The 19,849-nt window shown below is 48.5% G+C and overlaps 1 protein-coding gene and 1 non-coding gene across 13 annotated transcripts; one reads left to right on the plus strand and one right to left on the minus strand.

Moving 5' to 3' along the window:
- Positions 1-156: 156 nt before the first annotated feature.
- ncoa7b (nuclear receptor coactivator 7b) lies at positions 157-14,752 on the minus strand. Of its 12 annotated transcripts, none has more exons than XM_030344927.1 (17): positions 14,368-14,752; positions 13,635-13,809; positions 11,569-11,762; positions 10,052-10,122; positions 9,818-9,925; positions 9,658-9,723; positions 9,288-9,413; positions 7,754-7,938; positions 6,853-7,007; positions 5,836-6,465; positions 5,525-5,696; positions 4,989-5,130; positions 4,285-4,410; positions 3,434-3,586; positions 2,809-2,904; positions 2,610-2,683; positions 157-1,917 (listed from the first exon to the last, which is right to left on the minus strand). In XM_030344927.1, the coding sequence occupies exons 2-17, from the start codon at positions 13,670-13,672 to the stop codon at positions 1,782-1,784; spliced, it is 2,472 nt and encodes an 823-aa protein (XP_030200787.1). In that variant the 5' UTR covers positions 13,673-13,809; positions 14,368-14,752; the 3' UTR covers positions 157-1,781. The 12 variants fall into 12 exon arrangements, with proteins under 12 accessions (XP_030200787.1, XP_030200791.1, XP_030200796.1 ...); XM_030344931.1 differs by having other exon boundaries at positions 10,052-10,119; positions 14,329-14,752; XM_030344936.1 differs by having other exon boundaries at positions 6,853-6,974; positions 14,329-14,752.
- A 205-nt stretch (positions 14,753-14,957) lies between these two features.
- Positions 14,958-15,029, plus strand: trnae-cuc (transfer RNA glutamic acid (anticodon CUC)). Its single transcript has one exon. It is a non-coding gene; the product is annotated as a tRNA-Glu (tRNA).
- The last annotated feature ends 4,820 nt before the right edge of the window (positions 15,030-19,849 follow it).

Genomic DNA, 19,849 nt, shown 5'->3' on the forward strand with positions numbered 1-19,849 from the left:
TCCTCCTCTGTTTCGCACGGATCCCACATTTGTGTTAATGTTAATGGTAGTGACTAGCCTGTCTTTGAATATATAGGATTTTAGTTACTTGAGGTATAAGTAAGGCAGAGTAGGCCTAATAAAACAACCCAACAGAAATATAACACACACACGTCATTTTAAGGATGAATACATTAAACATTTATTTAAGTTTTGGTAGCAATAAATGACAATAAATAGATAGATCCTCAATGTTATTACAGAATAGGGCAGTTTTGAATTCACAGGAATTAATACTTATGGCATATTCACAGTTACAAACACCGCAATAGATTAACAGACCAGCGCTTGGTATTCACACAAAGCCAGTGCCCATGTGATTAGTGTGGTGCGTATAAGAGGAACAGTGGCCCACAATTCAACGTTTGCATACACACTACAAAACCCATGTTACGGTCAGGGTGGAAATCACAGGCTACAACCATACGTTAATCTTGTGTTAGTATCGGGGTCTTGGTTAGTCAAATTCAATCTAAGTGCACAGAAAACCGTCAAGATAGATCTAGCTTCTCGGACAAACTGCTTCCCTTATTTAAAGCGAAGACAAGCGTCACTTGCGGAACAAACTCAATGTGTAGGATGGGGGTGCCGGTCGTACAGCAACGGAATAGGAGGGTTTGTCAGGGGCGTTCTGTAGTGCAAAGTGGCATCCTGTAAATTAATACTGGTGCCAGGCCCTCCAGCGATGATATCCACATGTTATAAATACTGACCCCAGTTACTTTAGCCTCTGGACAGTGCTCGCAGAAAGCCTTGTGCTGGTAAAACCAACGAAACCGAAAGGCAGCGTAAAATCACTTTCCCTGTGTATAAAATAAAAGAATAAAACCAATTAAAAATCATTAACAATCTTGGTAAAAGTAGATTTAAAATCAAATTTAAAAAAATGGGTATAAAAAAGGACAAACGCGCAAAAAAACTGAAAAGAGAATAGCGATAAAACTAAATATATACATCATTGGTCGTAGCAAAAAACGTTCTTTCCAAAGGCCACCCTTCTGGCTAGCCAGTCGTTTGGGGTTGTGGAATGCAAACTATATACAGTTATGGTGGAGATGCACTTGCATTCTAATTTGAGTCAACCACGTACGAGAAATATACGAGAACCACACCCGCCACAGGTAGTCAGTTCTCATTGTAAACAACCACTCAGTTTCCTGCCTTTTTTTTTTGTTTAAGGGACTGTCTTGTTTGGTTTGCCTTTGGGACGAGCAGAATATTCCTCACCAAACATTCCCTTTGTTATTAGCACATAACTGTATAACATGGATAGGTTTTTTGCACCATTGCCGTTTTTACTCTTCGTTAAATACAGGTGCATTTGCTCTTGCATTATGGCAACTCCGGCCCTGAAAGCCATAAGCTGAAGAGCATCCGTAAGCATTCCCTTTTCTCTCAGGAGCATATGGTGCCAAGGCAGTCTGCATGCTAGGATAACTAGAGGCGTTGTGATTGGTCCGACACAGCCAATGAGATAAGACAACACAATACCCTTCTCGAATGACATCATTCCAGCTCGAATATATATATATATATTCATCATCAACCAAGGAGCAGAGAACCCACTCAAAATCTGCTTCATACCCTGCTTGCCCTGGTTCTTGTGTCAAAACAAGTGTAGTGGTAATCTGGGAAGCTGGGTGCTGCCACCTAGTGGTGTAAATAGACTAGGCAAGTAGTAGATATAGCTGATGGGGTTGCGGTTCTAAGATTCAAAACGCGAACACGGGAGCTGGCTGGTGTTACTCGAAGGTCCAGACCTCCACGCTGTGTATGTTGAAGTCCCGCTGGGCGGAGAGGGCCTGGTTGTCGAAGGTGGCGCAGCCGCTGGTGGTGCCCCGATACAGCTCGGCATCCAGCCACAGCCCCAGCTGACCCCTGGAGCAGGCAGGGGAGGGGAGGGGAGGAGGGGGGGGGGGGGGGGGGGAGACAGATGAAAGGCAATAGATAGCTTGTGGAAGGATAGGCCCACACAGTGTTCCTCAACCCCAGAGGTCACCGGCGTAGATAGCGACGGGGCTCAAGCCAGATTAGGGTTCGACATGCTATAGATATTCAATACCGTTTGTAGATATGGATGAGCGTGTGGTGAAACGATGTGCGGGGAATCAGGTGCGATGGGGGCCTTTAAACATGGGGTCTTCGGCAAAGATAAGAGAACAGGGTTGAAACCAACATGAAGTCGACCAGCCAATAGTGGATGGAGTTCGCCATTTGACAGGTTTCAGCGTTTCCAGGGTTTTCTTCATTCAAAAACAGTGATTGGCCGGCATTTTTTTTTATCCACTCAGGCAGGTAAAACGACAACATCCTAAGTACAGTTTGGACCATGGTTGAGAACCATTATATTTACATTTAGGGCATGTATCAGACTCTTTTATCCAAAGCAGCTTGCAATCAGTACATTTGGCAGAAGAAAACTAAAAAATATAAAACAATTGCCTTGGTAACTCAATCAACAAAACGGGTGAGGGTTGCTTGCAGAGATGGGATTGATGCACAACAGGACAAGGGCTAAATGCACAGAGCTAACCTGGCCCAACGGAACCTGATCCTCTAGTCAGACTCACCCTCCACCACCAAACTGCAGAGAGTCAATATTGCCTTTCACAAAGTAAGAGTTGTCCCCCGTCCAGCGGTACACCTACAAAGAGGAATACAAACACAATAATCTCAACCTTTTTGCAACACAAATCATTTTCGGATTAAACATTTCAAACTGATCTTTTGTGTGCATGGAAACGATGTATGGGGGGGGGGGGGGGCAACCTTGATCTCAGGGCAGAAGCTATAGAGGAACGTCTCTCCAGTTCCATAGTAGTGTTCGCTCACTCTGAAGGGATGACTGGAGAAGGCCCCAAAGATCTGGTACCGGAGAACAGCACAAGTCATCGGGATGCAGAGTTTGCATGCAGTTTGTATTAGAGAGTATGACAGCTTTGTTTTCTGAGCTAGTCCCTTCACTGTGTCGTGTGTGTGTGTGTGTGTGTGTGTGTGTGTGTGTGTGTGTGTGTGTGTGTGTGTGTGTGTGTGTGTGTGTGTGTGTGTGTGTGTGTGTGTGTGTGTGTGTGTGTGTGTGTGTGTGTGTGTGTGTGTGTGAACGGGATGGAGTTCCAAGATATTAGGTCATATTTCAAACTCCTGATCAGCCAAAGTACGCGCCTTACACAAAGTGCCTTCTCTATCTACGTATTGATCAAGAAGAAGAAGTCAAGGGTTCATCCCATGAGACAATGTTGTAACACCTCAAAGTAGAGCGATGCTGATCCCACAATAACTCAAACATGTTCCATTATTCCCCTTGCAACTGACCGTCGACGCGAATCTCAAACACCATACAAGAAAAACGGCCGACGCGGTTATCCCTTGCGTTTCTCCTGGCTCTCCCTCTCACCTGGTTGTCCATGTCCTTCAGTACAAGCAGGACCGGGCTGTCCAGCTCCAGCAGGTTTCTGTAGAGCGTCTTCAGGCTGGTGCCGTGGTTCTGGGAGCTGTAGGCCAGCCTCCAGAGGTAACCCTGCACCCGGGCCGGCAGGCGACTGGCCAGCTGAAGAGACAGAGGGGGGGGGGGACAGGGACGGGTGACACACTATGGATGCAGGGAACAAAGCCTGCCATACGATGGTGTCGCCTTACAGGTCTGCGGAACGCTAATGAGCTTGGGGTTGTGTTTTACGTTTTCATTAATAAGAAAAGATGTGCTTTGTTAGTACCACATCGGAAATGAGGGTGACACAGCACAAGTACCAAGTATAATAAGAGGGAAATACCCTTTTTAACATTTTACATAATTTAGCAGACACTTTTATCCAAAGCGGCTTACCATAAGTACATTTGTCAGAAGACAGTGAAATAACAATATATATCGCTGTCGGTACAGTTAAGATGTTCATAGAACAAGGTGCCAAGCAATCACAATTGCTACGTGCAGACATTTCCCATATACAACAAAGATAGCTAGGATAAGACCCTACACAATACTAATTAAATGCTTTTTGAAAAATCAAATTAATTGCCCTCAACACCTATAAAGAACGCCCCCAAAAACATACAAAACAAAAAGCCGCCATTAAAAGGTGACCAATTATACCACCAGGTGTGAGTGTGGTTAGCCGATATAAGCCTTTTTGCACATCTAGGTGGACACGCCCACCTGATGTCAGAAGCGGCTTGTAACGGCTAACCAAACCCACCCCTGGTGGTATGATAGGCCTGGGGGGGCCTGGGGGGAGGCTGTGGCCTCACCTTCTCCACGTGCGTGTCCTGCAGCAGGGCGCTGCTCTCTCCCAGCAGCGGCAGCGCGTCCAGCGACAGGTCCGCCTCGAAGCTGCTGAAGCTCTGCCTGCGCTTGGCCTCGTCGACGGTGATGATCTGGGGGGAAAACAAAGCCCTCTCCGAGTTAGATTCACACAGGAATGAAGAGGCGCTCAACACATGGGTCACCACGTGAGCCACGCGACCCCAACGGTCGACGTTCCCCGACGGATACTGGATTGATGCCGACACCGATATTAGGGCGTAGAAATTGAAAATATAGAGATATCGTCCTGTATTCTATGGTTGTAGGTTTGATAAAGAGGTCATCAAGTTAATAAATCAGCAAACACCATTTCTAAAATGTCCATATCACCTAATAAATACGTTGATACCGATGGCCAATAGCGGCCGATAAAAAGGACCAAAGGATACATCGGTCGAGCTCTGCCTCAAAGGAGAGATATCCTGATATGACGTTCACTACAGGACTCAGTTAATATATTTATCCCTACAGCCATACCTAGACCTAGAGCCATATGTGTATAGGCTCTAGTTCTATATAAAGTTGCCTTCGTCTACAAGAAGGACATTTTGAGTGACAGTTTGACAGTGGATTCAGGGGCGGGCCATTGCAGTGTCTCGGCTGTCCGGGGCCCGAACCAAAAAGGGAGTTCATGCTGCGGTGTGTCTACCTCCCAGCTGCAGGAGGCGGGGTCGCTGAAGAAGTTGTCGACCATGTCCATCTCGTCCACCACCACGAAGCCCTGCTCGCGGGCCTCCTTCCCGTACACGTCGGGGGACCACTGGACGAAAAAGCCGTACAGGTGGTCCACCCTGGGGCACCCAGACACAAGGCATCGGTTTACCGTCATGGACCGGCCTGAAAAATCTAAACCTGCTTAAACCGGCTGTAAGAGCCCCAATATGAGGATGAGAGGTAGTTTAAATATCATAATTTAGAATTTAAAGTGTAGATATAAAGACATAGGTAATGTTGAAAATGTACAAAAACAAATGCCCGACGATTGAATGTTTACCAGAATAGGACAATATAGAGGGAAAAAATTCCCTGGATGGGGTAACAGGTGGATGTGTGCATTTTATTCTTGAGAAACTCGAGGTCGGAGATTTTCAAAGGGTTTCAATAGCTGCAGTAGAAAAGTGAAGTCACTTTGAGTCATGAACACGCAGAACGTCATGAATGACGTTCTGCGTGTTTTGTGCTCACCTCTCCTGAGGCACAGCAAACCAGTACTCTGGCTGCTTTCCCCGGCCGCCGTACGAATGGGCGGGGCTGGAGTTCATGGCCACGGCGAACGACTTCCTCATGGGCTTGCCCAACTTGAAGCACAGGAACATGGGTGGCTTCTTGCTCTTCTCCTCCGAGGACTGGAGCATGTCTGTTGGGAAATGGAGAAGACGACGCAAAACACGTTTCCGCCTCTGATGCAATAAAAAAAATCATTGCATCAGCAGAAAGGATGTTGGGGGTTTAGCCCGTAATCATTTCCCAAGAACCCTGAAAAAACCTCCCCTTACCCTGTATCGGAGCCTGCATCCTCTCCAGCAGCCAGGACTTCATCTCCGCCTTGTAGGTCTTCTTGCGCCTCTCCTCCGCGCTCAGTCCACTGGCCTCTCCTTGGGGTTTCTCCTGTGAGGCCAGACCCTCGCGGCCGTCCTTCCCATCAGCCTCCACGCCCGAACCCGAGTCCGACCGACTCAGCACCGGGTCCTGCCGTCCCTTCGTGTCACAGCTCACAAACCCCTGGCTCCCGGGAGACGTGGCAGCGTTCCCGTCTTTGGCGTCGATCGCCTCCCTGCTCGCAACCCTCCGTTTCTCCGTCTCGGCGGATGACTTCAGGGATTCGGCGTCTTCCACCGAGCTGTTCGGGGCCACGCCCTCGTCCTCCTCTTCCTCCGTTCGACACGCCGTGGGCTCTTCCTCCGGGTCGAGGGTCGGGGGTCCCGCGGGCGCCTGCTGACCCCCGTTTGGGGGTGCGGGGGCCATTGGGTCCGGGTCGTCTCCACTCCCGTTCAGGGTGGGCTCCAGCTCTGTGAAGCCCTCGTCCGAAGGGGTCTTGTCCACCAGACCACAGTCCTCCCTCGCTGTGGTTCGGGACAAACGGAGGGCACCGTAGGGGTTACACTGGAGCGGGGACACCTTTGGGTCTTGCCATGCAGATTGTGGACCGGGGGCAGGATAGTGCAGTGGTCAGTGGTGTTGGACTCACTCACATGTTATATCTAACCTCAATCAGCTCTCCTATGTGGTACTGTTGCGTGTTCTAATTGTGTTCATTTGTATGTCCCTGTTGCGTCGTTTCCCTTTCAGAGCCCTTTGTATTGCCGTTTCTAGTAAAAAGCGATCTTCAAATAAAGTTAGACTTCATTTGATTTAATGACGCGTACCCTCAAATCTACTGCATTGGTCAATATGCTCAATTTCTAGATAACACCAGCAAGATCGATTTGGAGACTGAAACGCGTCTTTCAAAAAAAAAAAAAACTGAACTCGTTGACACTGAGACGTATCGGGACTTATGATCCACAGCCTACCACATTCTGAGTAGTTGGAGCTGATGTCGTCCAGGAATATGGGCCCCTTGGTCTCCAGCGCCTGGTAGCGGCTGAAGGGGTTGAGGTCCTGCACCGAGGGCAGCTGCTCCCACTCGCCGGGCCTGTAGACAGGACACAGATCCTGGGGTAGCTCGCTGCGGGAGGTCGTTCATGTGGCAGCACACATACCAGGCGGCAAAAGAAAAGTGAGATTGAAAAAAAAAAAAAAAAAAAGGGGGGGGGGGAAATAAAAATGAGATGGAACTGAAAACAAGAGTTGAACTGAATTAAACAAGGTGAATTTACAAAACCAACTTAAGTAATGGTACTAACAGAATAAAAACATATTGACATGGGGAACGGGATACTAAAGGAAAACCAAATGGAAGTCAAACTTTACAAGGAAACAGGGAAAGAGCGTAGGAGGAATTCGCTTCGAAACAGAGAGGGATGGTAGTTTAAACAAAGTATCAATTGAATTGGAGCAGACTATATAATATAGTGAATACCAACTAGCTAGAGAGGGAGAGGGCTAGAGAGGGGCTAGAGCAGGGCTAGAGAGGGGCCGGAGCAGGGCTAGAGAGGGGCCGGAGCAGGGCCCAGAGCGGGGCCCAGAGCGGGGGCCCAGAGCGGGGGCCCAGAGCGGGGGGCCCAGAGCGGGGCCCAGAGCAGGGCCCAGAGCAGGGCCCAGAGCGGGGGCCCAGAGCGGGGGCCCAGAGCGGGGGCCCAGAGCGGGGGCCCAGAGAGGACCCAGAGAGGACCCAGAGAGGACCCAGAGAGGACCCAGAGAGGACCCAGAGAGGACCCAGAGTGGACCCAGAGTGGACCCAGAGTGGGGCCCAAAGCAGGGGGCCAGAACAAGGCCAGAGAGGCGCCCGAGTCGGACCAGGCGATGGCTTACGAGGGTGGGGCGTCCTTGAGCTTCATGCGCGACACGTCGTCGTACAGCGCCACCGACACCACCTCCTCCATGGGGCAGATGAGGCCGTACTCCTCGCAGCCGTGCTCGATCACCAGCGGGTCCGACTTGTGGGGGTCGAACATGATGTTGTTGGGCGTGACGATCAGCACCCCGCCCACCACGCCCTGGGGGAGAGGAGAGAGAGCAGTGACATGGTCACGCCGCGTTCACACTGCACACGTCCGTCGACGGATCTCACTGACTCTGCATGGAGCGCTCTCGAAATGCATTGTGGGTCCCGCCCGTCTCGCGGCTCCGATGCTTGCCTCAAAAAGTTGAGAAATGTTAAACCTTTCAGGCAGCGACGGATCCGTCGGCCTATCAGATCACGTTATGCAAAGAAACGCAAATACACTACTGCGACGCTACTTGGGGGATTTGAAAGTGGAGCGGAAACTACTGCTACGCGAAGCAACACTCTCCTTGCGACTACGGGATCCATTTTGCAATAACAAGCAGGAAAGGAAGAAGCAGGAAAAAGCCGCCTTTAATAGCGGAAAGGCAATTTGATTGGCTGCCGGCTGGGTTTACAAAGACGACTCCCCTATACGTCAGACACGCCCTCCTTCATCCGTCAACGGACGTGTGCAGTGTGAACACAGCGTCAGGGTAAGAGACAGGTGCAGGAAGCGCACACGTGCATGAGCACTACTGTTCGGACTCATTCAGATAAATCCAGTAGAGGTCAGTGAGTTGCCGGGGGTGTTGACTCCCCTCGTATGAAATTTATTAAAAAAAAAAAAGAAGGGCAACATGTCAATCCTAGACATATATACAGACGGCACATTGACCCGGTGCTGGGATTCGTCTACACCATATTGGAGAGGCCGGGACTGGCCTGTAAACAAATACAAGGAAACGGGATAGCTGGGCCTTTTCTGGATAAAAGCAGCAAGTATTAAAAGTTTACAATTGTCTATACCGATTTTATTTTATTTATTTTTTAAATCATATTATGCACATTGCATAATAAAAAAAAAATATTTTTTATTATACATAAACCCCTGAATAAATACTATGAACAGAAATCTGTACACGCTATATTGCTTTTCATCCAGAAAGTAAATGCAGCTCCAAATCTACTTGTATTTCCTCACAGGCCAGTCTTTGCCTCTCCAATACGCCACCGTGTACATGTCTATGTTTTCAGTGAACTCTACACTCTCTAATGAATGCTAAATGAGTCGACACGGAATACGACAAAGCATAACAATAGAGCACCTTATGGAGACCGCTGGAATAGAGGAGACCCTTTTAAGAATTTTGTAAAGAGATGTTCATCTGCATTCAAATCTCTGGTTCAACAAACATTCAACAACCCCTCTACCCTTCATCTCTAAAATGGGGGCGGATGGCGTCAGGAAAAGCCATGACCATAATCTAGTTATGGCTTCCACCGGGATGGATATAGGATCCACTGGACAGCGAATGACAGAGCTCCGGTATCAGGGGCAGCAGTGCGGCCATGCTTTACCATGCCGTCGGTGAAGTATTTGCAGCTCATCTTGATGAACTTCACCGTGGTGGGGCTCTCGTCCTCCGAGGGGGGGGACGCGTGGCGCTGGATGGGCTTCGCTGGCCTGCTGTCGGAGACGCCCTCCTGTGGAGAATAATAAGAGCGCTGACATTGCGTCCAATGTGGACCTGAGCCTGACCACCTTACGGTTAAAAGCTCCAGGTTCACAACCAGGGAGTGCCCAACCAGATGCGTGGTGGATCGATCAGTGTACTAGTGGTCTAGTCCACTGGGCATGACGGTAGGCTGATCCCTTAAATGGGGCCCTCTCAAGGACACTCCGTGTTCCCTTGTGGTCAAACACGAGCGAACATCGTTGAACACTTACTTGCGTGCCATTCTCAGCGGGCTGGGGCGCCGTCTCCGATTGGCTCAAATCCGGGACGAATAGCTTCTGCAGATCACGACGGACACACACTCGTTAGCCAATCAAAGACGATACACAGGAAGGGAGCAAGGCGTGGCGGCGGCACGGGGCGACCTCTCACCTGCCCGGTGTAGACGCTGCGGGCGAACAGCTTGTTGAGCTGCACCAGCTTGTTGGGGGTGATGTTGAAGCGCAGGGCGATGCTGTTGAGGGTGTCGTCCAGCCCCACCTGTGAGGTAGTAAGGAGGACAGGCGCTCAGGTGGTACTTGGGGCCCAGTGGGCGGCGACTGGGTTTTAAAGAGGTAGGCGTCAGACCGGAGCGTTGTGGTTGAAGATGCGTCGCTGCACACTCACGGTAAACTCCACAGTCCCAGGGGGTCGTCTCTTCTCCCTCTTTGTCTGGGTGACGGCTTTTAAACTGTCTGCTGGTACACGGGAAAGAGACAGAGAGAGAGGCAAAGAGAGAGTGAGAGAGAGAGAGAGAGAGTGAGACAAAGAGAAAGAGAGTGAGACAGAGTGAGAGGCAAAGAGAGAGAGAGTGAGAGCCAGAGACACAGTGAGAGGCAAAGAGAGAGAGGCAGCGAGAGAGTGGGTTGAAGATTAATTGAGTTTCCGATGAGCACAACACTGCAAAAGATAATCTTGTGATCACCTTAAACATCAACCAATCATTATCTAATAAAAATATAAATAAGTGAGACTTTCCCTCGCCCGCCGATTACAAAATGGCTAAGTAAACATTGCGAAAGCGGCCACTTTTCCAACCCACATAAATCCACGACGACCTTAATGAGTGCATCTTGTTACAACAAAAATATATAACCGAATGCTCTAGAGCATTCGGTTATATTTAGGGTCAGAGCATCTGTGTGTGTGGCAGACGTGCTGCAGCAAACCATCATGGCGTGAACAGAAGGGGGAAGAAAAAAAAAAAAGACATCACATATGGCAACGATTTCCTTGTTGTTGGCCTTGTTGTTAACAACAACTTTACGAGCAAGACGAACCGCCTCCCCAGGGAGTTTGCTCTACAGGGAAGTCTTTGTGTTGTTTAACACGCACTTGGAGAATCATTGACGGAGTGGACGTGGACTCTGCCGCTTATAAAGCACCACCGTTCAAAAAGGCACCCGTCAGGGAGGCATTGTGTACACAGGGTAGATGAAAATTAAACCAGGTGTTGGTTATATTGCCCTGATCCCTGGCCAGGCTAGGCTTTGTGTTTGATTTGATTTCGGATTTCATGCACCCGCAGATGGTCCTGAGGTGTCCTCTTACTGAGCGACAAAAAAGAAAAAACGGTAGACACACGGCTCGCCCAATCTCCGGCCGGCCGGTGATGGCAATCAATCAACACCGTCAATATGGGCCGAGCTCAGCATACGACTCCCCACCTGGCTGTTGACCTTATGCAACCGCTCAGTTAAAAAAACTAATAAAACCTCTTTGTTCGGGATTCTTTACAGAACATATCGACCGGTGTGCTACTCAAACATCGCGTGCTGTGATTATTAGGGGCGCGAGAGTTCAGTGGTTGGGTTTGTTTAGAGTCCCAGCCTCAAAGGTCCTGGGTTTGATCCACAATCAGTCCCTTCCCCACCAAAGTAGCTTGGGTTCTTGAACCGGTTCCATTCAGGATTCTTGTAACCTTGGTGGCGAACCCACCCGCGTTCACACCAGTTCGGAGCGGAACCGTTGTAGGTCAAGGACGCCTCCTCGTTAAGGGTCGGCGTACAAGTCGTACCGGACGTAAACAGAAGCAGCTTTTTTTTTTACGTTTACGTCTGCATGTCTGACCCCTGTGAGAAAGACTTCCATGAATGTAGGGGGGAAGCAATGGAATGGCTCACAGAGTCACAGGGGGCCCTCACCTGAGTCCGAGGGAGGCTTCGCCGCCTTCCTCGACTGCGGTTCGCCGGCTTTCTCGGCCCTGTCCGTCGGCTCGGCGCCGTTCTGTGCGTCTGGACAGGAAATCAACGGCGACTTGGGCAGCGGGTGCGCAGGGTTCTGCTCATGGGCGTTCTTCTCTGATATGCTCTGCTTGAGCTGCCGCCGCTTCTTCAACCTGGAGAAGGAGACGTTTGTGTTGATTAGGTTCCCTCAGTTAGAGGAGAAGGGCAGGGAAGGAGGCCCTGGCCTTCCTGGTTAGCATGGTTAGTTAATTTCCAAATAAGCACTGAGAAAACAATGATCTATTTGAATACAAATCACCTAGACTCTGCATAGCCTTCCCTTACACACCCCCCCCAAACATCCCGCTTGAGCACTCATTGTATGCTGTACGCCTGGCACTTAATGTAAGCACTTATTGTATGTTTTTGCACTTAGAAATAGTACTTAGCATTGTGGAGCATCTTATACAACTAGCTTTGTGTACGAGAATGACCGTACACAAATTGACAGTTGACCTAGCATTTGTCAGTGCTTGGCACTTGGTTCTATGAACATCCTTACTGTACTTACAGCGATATATAGTTTTTTCTTCTGACAAATGTACTTACGGTAAGTCACTTTGGTGAAGCGTCTGCTAAATGCCCTAAATGTAAATCGACGGTTCAAATCTCAAATTCACTCACCAGGATTGTTCTTGATTACTCATAATCTCACACTCCATAACACTAGTTTGCCTCTCAAATAGAGACAGCATCAGCAGGAAAACTTTCTCCCAGACGTTTCCTTGTCAACTCTCTCCCTCTCGCTCCTCCTCCGAATGATTAAACGTTGATGAGAGCACGAGCGATGACACAGCGTTACAAGACGTCTCTGCTAAGGGTCCATTACCACGGGAGAACGCCGGGAAACACTGGGCAAATCTTGCAAAGTGCATCGATGAGCCCAAAGGAAGCCCCTAGCCATGATAATAATAACAACAATGAGAGTCTAAGGGAGGAACTGAAACCCGGGCCATGAGTGAGTGTTGCCATGAAACTGAGACTGATACGGCAAAGAGATCTGGACGCATTACATCATCTCGTATGCATTGCGTGTGACTGACCAGTAAGTGGTGTTGCCCGGGGGCCGAAAGTGGAGTGTGTTTTTTGTTATCGCGTTAGGGCTGGCGTAGTGGAATGGCCAACGGAAAGTGTCTGTGTGTGGGGGGGGGGGCAGGGAATACATTCTGACACTGAGCACTAGCAGTTGCGTATGTCCACTCTTGTTATACCATGTCGACCTTTGCTCCGTGCTGCACTGTACCATAGGAAGTGAGCGGCCATGTGGCGCGGGTTGGGGGGGTAGGTGTGTGTTATATCAGAGATTAGGCCGTTTCCCCCCTCCACCACCGCCACTTCCACATGCAGGTACTCTCAAGTCCATACAGGCGTGGACAGCTTTGCTACGGTAGACGCCCTTAGACAATCTGTGCCGCATGCACGCCTCCACCTGTTACAGTTAGACTTCCTCCCGGGTTAAACAGGTAGCACGCATTTATGCGAAACCCCATAGACACACCCAAACCATCTGGCTGTCTGTCACTCTGCAGCAGGTCCAATGCTCTTTGGAGTGTTGTTGGTATACAATGTGTAGCCGTAGCAAGCATCTTTTGAGCACCCTCCCTCCCACACAGTATCGTCTGGCACTTTGATCGAATTTGTAATTGTACACCACCGCAGCTCAACCGTCCATGCAAGAGCAGTGATGCATGCCACCTTTCCACCAGCATCTCTGTACTCAAGACACCATTCATAGCACAGAATGAAGAGTAATGATAAATAGGTTAGCTAATGAAATAACAGCAGTACTTCTAAAAGACTACAATAACAAATCTGTCACACCGGTTGTATTACATAATCTTGTTTTCAATATTTGCTCTTCTGCAAGCACTGCACACAGTAACTGAAATCAAAAGCCAACTTATAGCACGCGTACAGAAATACACCAAAAATAACTGACATGCAGTGCAGAAACACCACAATCATGCATAAACGTTAACCCTTACCTTGCAAAGTACCCCGGCTTCCGTTCTCGCTTCTCCATCAGGCGAGGGCTTCAGCGACGCATGCAAACAAACAAGCTACAGAAACAAGCACACGTGTGTGTGTCCAAACCAGCAGACACCTTTCTTTAGGAACAGAGCTCTTCAATCTGCGCTAGCGTCAACCTCTCCTCTTTTCCTGTTGGGGGAGCAGAGAACGGTGGGATTAGCAGAATAACTGGGTGCGTCACAAGATTGGGAGTCCATAAATATCGATGGAAATTGTTTTAGGGCGACGGAGGCTCCCTAACAGCCCGCTGAGATCACTGCACACCCACAGGGACAAGCCCCAGTGTCAGATGCAAACAGAAACGAGGCTACGCCCTGCTAAGCCCCTTAAACACTACTTACCTACAGTGTGAGGTTTCCATCATATGTGTGACGTTAAGAGCATTGTCATGCAAACCCACATTGGTTGTAAACACACAACCCGAGAGAAACCCGTGAACAGTGGTGCAAACCACCCGCTGTACGAGACCCAAGAGTCTTATCCAGCCAAGAAATCAAAACACAGAGCATTGAACCAGTCGTGTTATTAAAGTGTCCGGAAGAAAACGGCATGTTATCGGTGTGTCAGTGTCATGATCACGGATAACGAACCTGCAGGCAGACGGCCAGATAAGAGGCCAATAAAAACAGCAACATGACCACCACATACCCGTTAGTTAGTCAGGAGAACGGCGACGCTTTTAAGCACCTTGAACGCTACGTCCGCAGAACACATCCACGGCGATGCTTCAAACAGGCCGAACTCACGCGCAGCGGCGGCGGCGGCAGGCGGGAGCTAGGTTCAGTCAAACGTAGGACCCGCAGCTGATGCTAACGGGAGCTAGCCACATCGGCTAGCAGTAAGGAGGGTTGTTTACTAGACAATGGCAACCTGCGAACGAGCTGACATCAAGGCAGTTAGCAATGGTCGACGCGTAGTTTTACAGGGTGACTCTCTGTTTAAACCGGTGTGTCGGTGTTGTGAGACTCTCGGGGTGATGTCTGAGTGGAGTGAACGTAAAGGCTCCGACGCTGCGTGATAAGTAACATTAGAGGATGTCGGCGATATACCTTGTGTTCATCTTTCAAACGTAAATACACACGACTGCGCCCCCTCCCTGCACAGTACGCGCATCGCAGTTTTACTGGTTATAGTAAGATTTATTTTATATTTATATTTTTCTTGCGTGCTTTTGTAAGTTCGTTATATTTTTTAAATAAAATAATGACCCAATTTACAGAGATATGCTGGTGTGACTGAGTTTTGAAATATGTATAGCTTCGGATGAGCATACAGTTTCCCTGGTGGTCTAGTGGTTAGGATTCGGCGCTCTCACCGCCGCGGCCCGGGTTCGATTCCCGGTCAGGGAACACAACTTTTCTTCAAGTCCTATCCGTTTGAGGTGATCAATGAACTGTGTCGCATGTAGCTGTTCTTATGTACAGAATCAAAGCGTTTGATGGACAAATCGAATAAAAAAAAAATCGGTCTGAAAACGATGCCGCCCACGAGGTTACTCAAAAGCTATGGAAACATTTTATCAATAGTTAAGCGAAACAACCGGAAGAGGCAAAATAATAATAAGGAAATCATTTTATTATTTTTCAGAAAAAAACCATTGCTGAATGCCGGTGATTAAAGTTTCAAATCTGTGTCTTTGAAATAGACTTGGTATTTATTTGTGCGATGGCCCATGATGGTAGGTTAGGTATGTCCTCCATGCGGAAGGAATGCATGTGCCATCGCAAAAATAAATATCAAGTCTAGCAACAGATAGCGCTGTTTCACAACAAATTAACGACCATTGAAGGGGCCTCCTCGGCATCTTGATGCTGACATGTCACAGCCATGTGTGTGTGTATGTGTGTGCGCGTATGTGTCTCTCTGTGTGTGAGCGTGTGCGCGCATGTGTGGATGTACAACTTGGAAACAATTGATTTGATTTATACCCAAGATAAAGGGTGAGTGATAAAGAGAGAACTCGTCTATAAAAGATTCAAAAAATACATTCAAGCATTATTACTGTGTTGCGTTAAGAATATAGCTTTCTGGCAGATTCGATAACTTGGAGGGATGGTGTGTATTTGTGTACCCTGGTTCCCTAGAAGGTGGGAAGGAGACAGAGACCAAAACAGCCGCGGCCCCCGATTGGTCAGCGATGGCTTTAACCGGTTCCTGACCGGCTATGTGTCTTGGCAGTTATTTTGACAGTATTATCACAAAAGAAGGAGATAAGCGGTCTTAGGAATCGCCATGGCGCCGGCCTGTCCCTCCTTCGAGCTGCTCAGACTTTCAACCCGCCGAGGCAACAGATTGGTCTGTGGACGACCGTCGGCCCCTCAGAGCCGGGTTTAGTTTGGCCGGGAGCCTGCCGGTTCTGGGTAGCATCATTGCCCTTCAAGAGTTAACCTCACTGGGAACCTTTACAGCCCTTTAATGCAGTGCCAGGACATCCCAACTGTCCACCCCACCCAACAGCCATGTCCACCCCTACAGTCCGCGGTTCGGCCAGGAAACGTGTTTAAACATGTCAGGATTATCAGCGTTGGGAAAAAGCAATGGGATTGAGGTAATGAGGGGTTGATACCGTGATGATAGTATAGATCATAGGTTTCACAGGATCAGCTGAGAGTTAAGGTTAGGGTTAGGTATTCGTGGCACTTGGCTGATATGTGGTCACAATAGTCTTCTTGTAATAATATACACTTTGTGTATATTCTGTGGTTCAGTTCCGGGTCTCCTCCTGAGAGTGGGACCATTACAGCGGACTGCTGGAAGAGGGAATATAATAAAAGATCAAAGAGATTACTGGCATCCATATACTGAGGCAGGGAGGAAGAATGTATGTAAGGGGAGAGCAACAGAGTTTGAGAGATTGAGAGAGAGAGAGAAATGAGGGAGAGATAGGGGCACGAGAGAGAGATGGAGTAGAAAGAGAGAGAGATGGAGTAGAAAGAGAGAGATGGGTAGGGAGAGAGAGAGATGGAGTAGAGAGAGAGACGGGTAGAGAGAGAATGAGATAGGGTTGAGACAGAGAGAGATGGCGCAGAGAGAGACCGACTATAGAGAGAGAGATAAGGTAGAGAGAGAGAGAGAGAGATAGATTGACTATAAAGAGCGACAGGCTAGAGAGAGAGAGCGAGAGATTGACCGATTAAACATCAGACTTGGTTTGTCACATATAATATCTTCCAGCTCGTATAAAATCTACCACAAATTCAATGAACGGTATCAACCGTGTTTGTGGCGTTGTTTGCACAACAGCCGAGCCATGCTAAAGAGATATTGAGCCGCAATCAAACCACTAGATGAATGCCATCTAACAGACCAACAACCGATGTACACTTCACCACAGGACCAACAGCAGAGAAGAAACAATCCAAATCCCGTTCAGGCGTCCCCTTCCGAGACGCCTTCTTTTCCTTCGGAGAAAACAAGGAGGCGGAAAACACAACCTTCTGTTCCGTTTCCTTGTGCTTTTAAAGAGTATGTTTTGGTCTTCGATGACCCAGGGAAGGCCTTGGAGAAGATCTCCAATCTCTGGGTACGGACGTCACACGCAGTCAGCTTAGACTAGCAGCGCTGATAGTCGAGAGGACACCGTGGCAATAAGGAACAGTCAAACCTAAACACTGCAAAAGGATATGTCACACAGATGATAATTGATAGGAGATTTCAGGGCTGTGATTTATTACAGCCCAGATTTTTCCTGGTTAATCAGTGGAGCATTTTGTATATTTTCCTGGCATAAGCCCGGATGAGTGATACATCTAATCTACGTGTTTATATTAACAAGAGTGCGAGGGATAGTAAGAAACCGCTGCTGAATACAATTATTAGGATAGTCAATCCTTTAGGGAGGCAGATTGTTAATGAGGCAGCAGATAAGACGTTTAGCCAGTTTTTCCCCATTCTGAGGAGATTTGTGTTATGGACGAAGACCAAGCCAACGCCAACGTACTGACCAGCGTGGGGTTGAAGAGGTTTGCGTTGACGATCTTTGGACAAGACGAACAAACCACAGTGCTCTTCATTGGTAACGGCTGAAGACAGGCCGAGGAATACTGTAGGATTAGTTTAGAAGAAACAAACGTAGACGCTATTGTCATCTTATGTAGGCTTTTGAATCGCTGTGAGACTGCAGTGGGCATCTCATGTCAGAAGGTCTTTAGATCCAGATTGGACTGAGATTCTGTTCTGTAGTTATGAGCCATTTCATTTAGAAAAGACTCCACCTGTGGTTGTGGAGAGACGGATGGCAGAGATCACAATCTAGGCTGCCATCAGGAGAATGACACACACACACACACACACACACACACACACACACACACACACACACACACACACACACACACACACACACACACACACACACACACCCCCGTTAACCATTGTACAACGTTCAACAAATGATATGCACAAGACAGACAGCCAAGAGACAATACAGACAACAGAACTCACAAACATACAGTTGATGCATTAACAGACAAGCAGACAGACAAAAGACATGTAGACAGTCAGATAGACAGACAGACAGTGAGACGGACAACAAAAATACAGACGGACAGATAATGAATGTGAAAGGACCATGGCCTAGGAGCTGAAGAGCCCGACGCCATGACAGTGCCCCGTGCCCACGGAACAAAACTCCTACCAGACGACACTGCATCCCGCCCCCTGTCACCAGGCCAGGTGTCAATCTGCCCGTGACCCCTGACCCCCAGAACCTGGCAGGGGACGAGAGGTTATCTGGGCCCAGTTTCTCCGAGCTCACGCTTCGAGATGTGACACAGAGCCGATTGTTGTGGGTGACATGAGATGCCTCATGGAGAAGCTGTAGGTCTGTATAGGACCTTAGTGCGGAAGGATACGTTAGTTATCAGGGCGTAGTACGACATTATACGCCGTTATTGTAAATGCACACTGCAACCAAACCACAATCTCTGGTAAAGCAAACCGCATGCAGTCACACACACACACACACACACACACACACACACACACACACACAAAACCACACACAAATACATACCCAAACGTAAATTAACATACACGAAACACAGGCACACACGGGCGTGCATATGCATACACACACACACAAACAGACAGAAATGTACATACAGACACATGCACACAGACACACACACATACACACACATGTGTACATGGGCACATGTAGAGACACACGCACGCACACCAACACACACACAACCACAGATGTATGGACATATACACAGCAACAGGCAGAGACCCACATGCGCACATATACCCTCTCATCTATTTATCGATCACATGACCATGTCAAAGGGGTGCAAACAGTGAGTGGCTGTTTACCCTTCTTATCATCTGTGTTGTAACCAGCCGACGCACACATGGTGACCTCAACAAGCTCACACACACACACACACACACACACACACACACACACAAACACACACGCACACACACACACACCGCACACACACACACACACACACACACACACACACACACACACACACACACACAAGACGCACCAAACTATTCTCAAACAATTCCTTACTCCAACCTCCAACCTTTCTGTTTCCACTAAGTAAAACCACAACTGGCTGCACAAGGGCAAATCATAAATATAAAATACTTATCCCTTTTTATTGCTTACAGATTTTCCCCCCCCAAAATCCATTCCAGTCTTTGCTCTTGACGGCCCGGTCATTCTGCTAATGCTAATGCTGATGCTAATGCTAACGCTAACGCAAACTAATACTTAGCCTTGAGAGATCTAGAAGGAGGAGTAGATAACTTATCAACCTCACCTCTCTAATAAATCTATATCTATATGATCCTGGTGATGATCCTCCACTGCAGCCTGATGATAAGAGGCCTGTTGGAGATATTCAGTGAGAGCCGCGCTTGGGGCCCCCGCGGTCACAGTTAAAGCTAACAACTGCGCGGCCCCCATAAATAAGGCTCATAAAGGGCCGTCTGCGGCATGTGGGACGTATGGCCGGGGCTCGATAGGGTAACTCGTCATCTTCATCACAAGGTTCGAAAGGTAACGTGGCTGAGGGCGCCCGGAAGGGTGTGTGTGTGTGTGAGTGTGTGTGTGTGTGTGTGTGTGTGTGTGTGTGTGTGTGTGTGTGTGTGTGTGTGTGTGTGTTGGTGTGTGTGTGTCTGTGTGTCTGTGTGTGTGTGTGTTTGTGTGTGT

The sequence above is a fragment of the Gadus morhua genome, chromosome 21 (assembly GCF_902167405.1).
Source record: "Gadus morhua chromosome 21, gadMor3.0, whole genome shotgun sequence".
Classification (NCBI taxonomy): domain Eukaryota; kingdom Metazoa; phylum Chordata; class Actinopteri; order Gadiformes; family Gadidae; genus Gadus; species Gadus morhua.